The sequence below is a fragment of the Trachypithecus francoisi genome, unplaced genomic scaffold (genome assembly GCF_009764315.1).
Source record: "Trachypithecus francoisi isolate TF-2019V2 unplaced genomic scaffold, Tfra_2.0 Lachesis_group12, whole genome shotgun sequence".
In the NCBI taxonomy this organism is placed as follows: Eukaryota; Metazoa; Chordata; class Mammalia; order Primates; family Cercopithecidae; genus Trachypithecus; species Trachypithecus francoisi.
The window spans coordinates 68,194,092-68,203,903 of record NW_022681457.1 but is presented as its reverse complement, the minus strand read 5'-3'; the positions used below and the strand labels follow the sequence as shown (position 1 = coordinate 68,203,903).

The window sequence follows — 9,812 nt, the reverse complement described above, 5'->3', positions numbered from 1 at the left end:
TCTAAGGGGCGCCAACATGGGTGCATCTACAAAGGGGGCGAATGAGTCCCACCTTTCTGGTCATTCGTGAGCCCCAATCCTACGCGTGGAAAGTGTGTTATAATGTCCCTGGGTCCCATATCCCCCAGCAGCTCATCTCACCCTCTTCTCTCCTGGCCTCCCGCCCCCAGAGACGTCCTGGGTGGGGCTGGGAAGCCCGACCAGCGTCTCACGGCTCCTGCTGTTCCGCAGTCGCGACAAGTACTCGCCTGCGCACCCTCGGGGCAGACGCGATGGCAGCGGCCCCGGCTCTGCGGAGCAGCGGGGAGGTCTCGAAGGGCAGCGCGGGGTTTCCGTGGCGCAGCGAGCCCCATTCCCATGCGCCCTCCACTATCCCCCACGGTCCCGACCCCGGCCCTAGCCCTGGTTACTGTGACAGGCGGGGAAGCAGATCCCAAGTGCAGCCCGGGGCCCAGTTTGGCTTTCAGGGTTCAGGGCGTCGCTGGGCTCCACTTAATGGCGAGGAGGGGGAGAGGCTGGGCGCACTGTGCGCCCCCAGCCCGCACCCTCGGCGAAGCACCCTGCAGCGGCCGCGGGTCTCAGGTGCGGACAGTGAAGCCAGCCCAGGGCTGCAATCGGAAGCTGCACGTGGGTGCTCGGGGCCGGCTGTTCCGGAACCTTCATCCGGAGCCACGCCTTGATGAGCGCGCCGGGACTTGGGCCTCGAGCCTCCGACTCCTTGGCGGCCGCCGCCGGCATTGCATCCTGGACCCAGGCGGACGCAGGAAGCTGGGGTGGTTCTTGGCCTGGCCTGAATCTGATCCTGGAGTCGAGTGGGGACGCCAGGTTCGCTGCAGGGCCCAGGCGCGTTCAGGACCCGGGGTTTTCTGCCCCTGCGACCCTCGGGCTGGGCGGTCCCTTCCCGTGTCCGGCCCTGGAGTGGGTGGGCGGCGGTCAGGAGGGAGCCCCGCTCAGGTGAGGAGGCCTGGGAGAGGCCGGATTCTCCTAGTCCTCCCGGGCTCCTGCATGAATGAGTTCGCTCTTATTTCATTTGGCTGTGTCGAGTGGTTTCAAAATACAATTTTTTTTTTTCGTAAAGATAACATATGCGTGTGGTACACATTTCAAAACATACAGTGAAATGAGCATATTATTGGCACAAGTGGTGAATGTGGTTGGGTCTTCGGATTAGATGGTAGCGATCCAGCCGTGTTAATGTACCGATTTTCTTTTTTTTTTTTTTTAGACGGAGTCTCGCTCTGTCGCCCGGGCAGGAGTGCAGTGGCCGGATCTCAGCTCACTGCAAGCTCCGCCTCCCGGGTTTACACCATTTTCCTGCCTCAGCCTCCCGAGTGGCTGGGACTACAGGCGCCTGCCACCTCGCCCGGCTAGTTTTTTTGTATTTTTTTAGTAGAAACGGGGTTTCACCGTGTTAGCCAGGATGGTCTCGATCTCCTGACCTCGTGATCCGCCCGTCTCGGCCTCCCAAAGTGCTGGGATTACAGGCTTGAGCCACCGCGCCCGGCCAATGTACCGATTTTCAACGTGCCTGACTGTACATGTGGGAACCTGTCCCTGTTTGTGGAAAACATAGTTAGATATTTGGAGGTGCCTCGTGTTTGCGACTTATTCTCAAATGGTTTGCCGAAAATGGAGATTTGGAGCTGGGCGCGATGCCTCAGGCCTGTAATCCCAGCACTTTGGAAGGCTGATGTCAGAGCATTGCTTGAGGCCAGGTGTATGAGACCAGCCTTGATAATATAGCAACAGCCTGATCACTACAGAAAATTTAAATATATAACAAACGGAGATTTATACTGTATTTTTTTGTATGTTTGTCATTTATAAATAAACGTGTATATATGTATATGCACATATATGTACATATACATCTCTCCTCTTTACTGGCAGAGTACTGCTGTTTCCCTGGTCTTCATTTCATGTGTATCTTTCAGAAAATCCCCTGTGGACCTCTGCACATATGCACGGGTAGTTTCTTCCCCTCCTTGCATAAATGGTAGCACCCACCACCCACTGTACCCTGTTCATGGCTTAGGAACCTGAGTCCCAGCAACATTCCCTGAGCTCCTTCTGTGTGGAGCCACTGCGCTAACTATTCCTTCAATCCCCGATACAACCTTCTGAAGGAGATCCTCTCTGCATGATTTCCCAATGAGAAATTTCATGGCAACGAAGGTTGAGTGACTTGGTTCAAGGTCGCACGCACATCAAGTAGATGGTGGACCCAAGTGAATGTGATTCCTCTCCTTGGGATCTTAGCCTCTGGAAATTACATTTGGTTTGCTTTCATTTATTACTTTATACATATGTGTGTGTGTGTGGTGTGTGTGTGTGTGTGTATCTCTCTTTTTTTTTTTTTTTTTTGAGATGGAGTCTTGCTCTGTCGCCCAGGCTGGAGTGCAGTGATGCGATCTCCGCTCACTGCAAGATCCGCCTCCCGGGTTCACACCATTCTCCTGCCTCAGCCTCCCCAGTAGCTGGGAATATAGGCACCCGCCACCGCACCTGGCTAATTTTTTGTATTTTTAGTAGAGATGGGATTTCACCATGTTAGCCAGGATGGTCTCCATCTCCTGACCCCGTGATCCGCCCGCCTTGGCCTCCCAAAGTGCTGGGATTACAGACGTGAGCCACTGCACCAGCCTTTTTTTTTTTTTTTTTCCAGAGAGTCTCGCTGTATAACCCAGGCTAGAATGCAGGGGCGCAATCTTGGCTCACTGCAACCTCCACTTCCCGGGTTCAAGTGATTCTCCTGTCTCATCCTCCCGAGTAGTTGGGATTATATTTGTGTGCACCACGCCTGGTTAATTTTTGTATTTTTAGTAGAAACAGGGTTTCAGCATATTGGTCAGGCTGGTCTTGAACTCCAGACCTCAGGTGATCCACCCACCTCAGCCTCCCAAAGTGCAGGGATTACAGTTGTGAGCCACTGCAGCCGGCCACTTTTTATATATTTTTCAAAGACAACATCTTGCTCTATCACACCCAGGCTGGAGTGCAGTGGCATGATCCCAGCTCACTGAAGCCTCGACTTCCAAGGCTCAAGCAATCCTCCTGACTCAGCCTCCAAAGGAGCTGGACTGCAGGCACGCACCACCATTCCTGGCTAATTTTTTTTTTTTTTTTTTTTTTTTGAGACAGAGTCTCACTCTGTCGCCCAGGCTGGAATGCAGTGGCCGGATCTCAGCTCACTGCAAGCTCTGCCTTCCGGGTTTATGCCATTCTCCTGCCTCAGCCTCCCAAGTAGCTGGGACTACAGGCGCTCGCCACTTCGCCCAGCTAGTTTTTTGTATTTTTTAGTAGAGACGGAGTTTCACCGTGTTAGCCAGGATGGTCTTGATCTCCTGACCTCGTGATCCGCCCGTCTCGGCCTCCCAAAGTGCTGGGATTACAGTCTTGAGCCACCGCGCCGGCCCTCCTGGCTAATTTTTAAAAATTTTTTGTAGGGACAGGGTCACTTAACCTTTGTGGACATAAAATTCCTCACTGGGAAGTTTCCCAGTTGGGAACTCAAGGAAGGGTTGGCACAGTGGCTGCACACAGTAGGAACTCCTAGACTCAAGCAATCCTCTTGCTTCAGCCTCCCAAAGTGTTAGGAACACAGGCATGAGCCACCTCAACTAGCCTTGGTGGTTTTTTTTGTGTTTTTGTTTTTTGTTTTTGTTGTTTTATTGAGACAGAGTCTCACTCTGCTGCCCAGGTGGAGTTCAGTGACACAGTCTCGGCTCACTGCAAGCTCCGCCTCCTGGGTTCACGCCATTCTCCTGCCTCAGCCTCCAAGTAGCTGGGACTACAGGCGCCCGCCAGCCTTGGTGTTTTTAATATCAACTTCATTAAGATGTCATTTACACACAGTAAAATAATTCTTCCTTTTAAACTGTACAGTTTTATTTTTTTTATTTTTTATTTATTTTTTTTTTTTTTGAGGCGGTGTCTCGCTCTGTCGCCCGGACTGGAGTGCAGTGGCCGGATCTCAGCTCACTGCAAGCTCCGCCTCCCGGGTTCACGCCATTCTCCTGCCTCAGCCTCCCGAGCAGCTGGGACTACAGGCGCCCGCCACCTCGCCCAGCTAGTTTTTTGTATTTTTAGTAGAGACGGGGTTTCACCATGTTAGCCAGGATGGTCTCGATCTCCTGACCTCGTGATCCGCCCGTCTCGGCCTCCCAAAGTGCTGGGATTACAGGCTTGAGCCACCGCGCCCGGCCAACTGTACAGTTTTAAAAGGGTGGCTCACACCTGTAATCCCAGCACTTTGGAAGGCCAAGGCAAGTGGATCACCTGAGGTCAGGAGTTCGGACCATCCTGGCCAACATGGTGAAACCCTGTGTCTACTAAAAATACAAAAATTAGCTGGGCATGGTGGCGCACACCTGTAATCTCAGCTACTACGGGACTGAGGCAGGAGGATCGCTTGAACCTGGGAGGCAGAGGTTGCAGTGACCCGAGATGGTGCCACTGCACTCCAGCCTGGGCAACAGAGCGAGACTCCATCTCAAAAAAATAAGTAAATACAAAAATTTTTTAAAAGTGTACATTTCTGTGAATTTAGACAAAGATATCCCATTGTGTAGCCACCATGATCAAGGTACAGTCTAATTGTGAGATTTCTATCACCCCTCCCAGCCACACCCCTGGCGCCTGGGTAGTGACCACTCATCCGCTCTCAAGCTTCTTTTTTTTTTTTTTTGAGACGGAGTCTCGCTCTGTGGCCCAGGCTGGAGTGCAGTGGCCGGATCTCAGCTCACTGCAAGCTCTGCCTCCCGGGTTTACACCATTCTCCTGCCTCAGCCTCCTGAGTAGCTGGGACTACAGGCGCCCGCCACCTCGCCCAGCTAGTTTTTTGTATTTTTTAGTAGAGACGGAGTTTCACCGTGTTAGCCAGGATGGTCTTGATCTCCTGACCTCGTGATCCGCCCGTCTCGGCCTCCCAAAGTGCTGGGATTACAGTCTTGAGCCACCGCGCCCGGCCCTCCTGGCTAATTTTTAAAAATTTTTTGTAGGGACAGGGTCACTTAACCTTTGTGGACATAAAATTCCTCACTGGGAAGTTTCCCAGTTGGGAACTCAAGGAAGGGTTGCACAGTGGCTGCACACAGTAGGAACTCCTAGACTCAAGCAATCCTCTTGCTTCAGCCTCCCAAAGTGTTAGGAACACAGGCATGAGCCACCTCAACTAGCCTTGGTGGTTTTTTTTGTGTTTTTGTTTTTTGTTTTTGTTGTTTTATTGAGACAGAGTCTCACTCTGCTGCCCAGGTTGGAGTTCAGTGACACAGTCTCGGCTCACTGCAAGCTCCGCCTCCTGGGTTCACGCCATTCTCCTGCCTCAGCCTCCCAAGTAGCTGGGACTACAGGCGCCCGCCAGCCTTGGTGTTTTTAATATCAACTTCATTAAGATGTCATTTACACACAGTAAAATAATTCTTCCTTTTAAACTGTACAGTTTTATTTTTTTATTTTTATTTATTTTTTTTTTTTTGAGGCGGTGTCTCGCTCTGTCGCCCGGACTGGAGTGCAGTGGCCGGATCTCAGCTCACTGCAAGCTCCGCCTCCCGGTTCACGCCATTCTCCTGCCTCAGCCTCCCGAGCAGCTGGGACTACAGGCGCCCGCCACCTCGCCCAGCTAGTTTTTTGTATTTTTTAGTAGAGACGGGGTTTCACCATGTTAGCCAGGATGGTCTCGATCTCCTGACCTCGTGATCCGCCCGTCTCGGCCTCCCAAAGTGCTGGGATTACAGGCTTGAGCCACCGCGCCCGGCCAACTGTACAGTTTTAAAAGGGTGGCTCACACCTGTAATCCCAGCACTTTGGAAGGCCAAGGCAAGTGGATCACCTGAGGTCAGGAGTTCGGACCATCCTGGCCAACATGGTGAAACCCTGTGTCTACTAAAAATACAAAAATTAGCTGGGCATGGTGGCGCACACCTGTAATCTCAGCTACTACGGGACTGAGGCAGGAGGATCGCTTGAACCTGGGAGGCAGAGGTTGCAGTGACCCGAGATGGTGCCACTGCACTCCAGCCTGGGCAACAGAGCGAGACTCCATCTCAAAAAATAAGTAAATACAAAAATTTTTTAAAAGTGTACATTTCTGTGAATTTAGACAAAGATATCCCATTGTGTAGCCACCATGATCAAGGTACAGTCTAATTGTGAGATTTCTATCACCCCTCCCAGCCACACCCCTGGCGCTGGGTAGTGACCACTCATCCGCTCTCAAGCTTCTTTTTTTTTTTTTTTGAGACGGAGTCTCGCTCTGTGGCCCAGGCTGGAGTGCAGTGGCCGGATCTCAGCTCACTGCAAGCTCTGCCTCCCGGGTTTACACCATTCTCCTGCCTCAGCCTCCTGAGTAGCTGGGACTACAGGCGCCCGCCACCTCGCCCAGCTAGTTTTTTGTATTTTTTAGTAGAGACGGGATTTCACCGTGTTAGCCAGGATGGTCGCGATCTCCTGACCTCGTGATCCGCCTGTCTCGGCCTCCCAAAGTGCTGGGATTACAGGCTTGAGCCACTGCGCCCGGCCTCAAGCTTCTTAAATTACTTTTTCCTGCTCTAAAACGTGGTGGAGGCTGGGCGTGGTGGCCCTCGCCTGTAATTCCAGTACTTTAGGAGGCTGAGGTGCGTGGATCACCTGAGGTCAGGAGTTCAAGACCAGCCTGGCCAACATGGTGAAACCTGTCTCTACTGAAAATACAAAAATTATTTGGGCATGGTGGTGCATGCCTCTAGTCCCAACTACTTGGGAGGCTGAGGCAGGAGACTCGCTTGAACCTGGGAGGCAGAGGTTGCAGGGAGTCGAGATCATGGCACTGCACTCCGGCCTGGGGGACAGAGTAAGACTCTGTCTCTAAATAAATAAATAAGTAAATAGATAAATTTGGGTAGAAAAGTATAGTACACTTTTTGTAAAAGTCTGGCTACTTCTGCTTAGTATACATAATGTTTTAGGTTCATTCATGTGTTTTCTTCATGCAGTTCGTTTCTTTGGGTTGTAATCCACTGTGAACCTGAGTTTGCTGATCTGTTCACCTGTTGATGGACACATGAGTTGTTTTCAGTGTGGTTGATTATGAATAAAGATTGTATGAAAAGTCTTTGATGTTTTTATTTCTTTTGGGTCAATACCCAGGAGTATACCTGTGTCATATAAGTGTACATTTAAGTTTATTTATTTATTTATTATTATTATTTGAGCCAGGGTCTCTCTCTGTCACTGAGGCTGGAGTGCAGTGGCACCACCATAGCTCACTGCAGCCTCCAACTTGGCTCAAGTAGTCCTCCTGCCTCAGTCTCTACAGTAGCTGGGACTGTGGGTGTGTGCCACTACGCCTAGCTAAGTTTAATTTAATTAACTAATTATTTTTTATTTATTTTTTTGAGACAGAGTCTTGCCCTGTCACCAGGCTGGAGTACAGTGTGGCACGATCTCAGCTCACTGCAACCTCTGACTCCTTGGTTCAAGTGATTCTCCTGTCTCAGCCTCTTGAGTAGCTGGAATTACAGGCGCGCACTACCACGCCTGGCTAATTTTTGTATTTTTAGTAGAGATGGGGTTTCACCATGTTAGCCAGGATGGTCTCGATCTCCTGACCTCGTGATCTGCCCGCCTCGGCCTCCCAAAGTGCTGGGATTATAGGCGTGAGCCACCGCGCCCGGCCTGTGCCTGGCTAATTTTTTGTACTTTTAGTAGAGGCAGGGTTTCACCATATTGCCCAGGCTGGTCTTGAATTTCTGACCTCAGGTTATCCACCTGCCTCAGCCTCCCAAAGTGCTGGGATTACAGGCATGAGCTACCACGCCCAGCCTAATTTTTTATTGTTTTTTTTAGAGGCAGGGTCTCACTGTATTCTCCAGGCTGGTCTCAAACTCCTGGGCTCAAGCAGTCCTCCTACCTCAGCCTCTCAAGATGGTATGATTACAGGCATCAGTCACTTTGCCCCGCCCAATATGCTTACCTTTATAAGAAATTTCAGGCTGGGCGCGGTGGCTCACGCCTGTAATCCCAGCAGTTTGGGAGGCTGAGTTGGGTGGATCACAAGGTCAGGAGATTGAGACCATTCTGGCTAACATGGTGAAACCCCGTCTCTACTAAAAATACAAAAAAATTAGCCGGGCACAGTGGCGGGCGCCTGTAGTCCCAGCTACTCAGGAGGCTGAGACAGGAGAATGGCATGAACCCCGGAGGCGGAGCTTGCAGTGAGCCGAGATCAGGCCACCACACTCCAGTCTCGGTGACTGAGCAAGACTGCATCTCAAAAAAAAAAAAAAAAAGAAAAAAGTCTAATTGGGATGACATTCATTTTATCAGTTATTTTTTCTGTTATGTTGTGTGCTTTTGTGACCTACTTAAATCTTTGCTTAAGAAATCTTCATGAGAAACATTTGTCACAAAGATTTCTTTTATGTTTTATTGTGGAAAGTTTATAGTTTTAGCATTTAAGTTTAGTTTTTTAACTTTATTTATTTATTTATTTATTTTGAGATGGAATTTCACTCTTGTCACCTACGCTGGAGTGCAGTGGCACGATCTCGGCTCACTGCAACCTCCACCTCCCGGGTTCAAGCGATTCTCCTGCCTCAGCCCCCTGAGTATCTCGGACTACAGGCGCCTGCCACCACACCCGGCTAATTTTTGTATTTTTATTTTATTTTATTTTATTTTATTTTTTTTTGAGACGGAGTCTTGCTCTGCCACCCAGACTGGAGTGCAGTGGCCGGATCTCAGCTCACTGCAAGCTCCGCCTCCCGGGTTTTCGCCATTCTCCTGCCTCAGCCTCCCGAGTAGCTGGGACTACAGGCGCCCGCCTCGTCGCCCGGCTAGTTTTTTGTATTTTTAAGTAGAGACGGGGTTTCACCGTATTAGCCAGGATGGTCTCGATCTCCTGACCTCGTGATTCGCCCGTCTCGGCCTCCCAAAGTGCTGGGATTACAGGCTTGAGCCACCGCGCCCGGCCAATTTTTGTATTTTTAGTAGAGACGGGGTTTCACCATGTTGGCCAGGCTGTTCTTGAACTCCTGACCTCAGGTGATCCACCCACCTCGGCCTCCCAAAGTGCTGGGATTACAGGAGTGAGTCACGGCACCCGGCCTAACTTTAGTTAATTTTTGTCTCATTAGTTAATACATTGTTTCTAGTTAATTTTTAGTTATTTTTAGTTAATTTTTGTGTGTGGTACAAGTTAAGGATCAAGGTTCTTTTCTTACTCTATAGATGTCCAGTTATTTCATCCCATTTGTTGAAGTGACTGTCTTTTCTCCTCATTGATTTATACTGGCAGTTTTGTTAAAAATTAATTGACCATTTTTGTTGTTTTAAATCTGGACTTAATCATTCTTCTGATTCCTTGATTTATGTTATCTGTCCTTATCCTGATAGCATATTCCTGATTACTATAGCTTATAGTGAGTCTTTCTCTCTCGCTCTCTTTTTTTTTTTTTTTTTAAGACGGAGTCTTTCTCTGTCACACAGGCTGGAGTGCAATGGCGCAATCACGGCTCACTGCAACCTCTGCCTCCTGTTCAAGCAATTCTCCTGCCTCAGCCTCCCGAGTAGCTGGGATTACAGGTGCCCACCACCATGCCCTGCTACTTTTTGTATTTTTAGTAGAGATGGGATTTCACCATGTTGGTCAGGCTGGTCTTGAACTCCTGACCTCAGGTAATCTGCCCACCTCAGCCTCCCAAAGTGCTGGCATTATAGGCAAGAGCCACTGCGTCCAGCCTCTTTTTTCTTTTTTTGAGACAGGTTCTCACTCTGTTTCCCAAGCTGGAGTGCAGTGGTGCAATCACAGCTCACTGCGGTCTCAGGCTCCTGGA

At 50.1% G+C, this 9,812-nt stretch overlaps 2 protein-coding genes across 2 annotated transcripts in view; both read left to right on the top strand.

Moving 5' to 3' along the window:
* Positions 1-73: 73 nt before the first annotated feature.
* Positions 74-2,289, top strand: LOC117092484. Its single transcript, XM_033226103.1, has 2 exons — positions 74-954; positions 1,935-2,289. Exons 1-2 carry the CDS (start codon positions 103-105, stop codon positions 1,998-2,000), a joined length of 918 nt encoding a protein of 305 aa, XP_033081994.1. The 5' UTR covers positions 74-102; the 3' UTR covers positions 2,001-2,289.
* The window catches only part of CAPN12 (calpain 12), a 37,100-nt gene continuing 28,005 nt past the window's right edge, over positions 718-9,812 (top strand). Inside the window, exon 1 of the mRNA XM_033226102.1 lies at positions 718-825. The gene's annotated coding sequence lies outside the window, so the exon portion shown is untranslated. The remainder of the gene's footprint in view (positions 826-9,812) is intronic.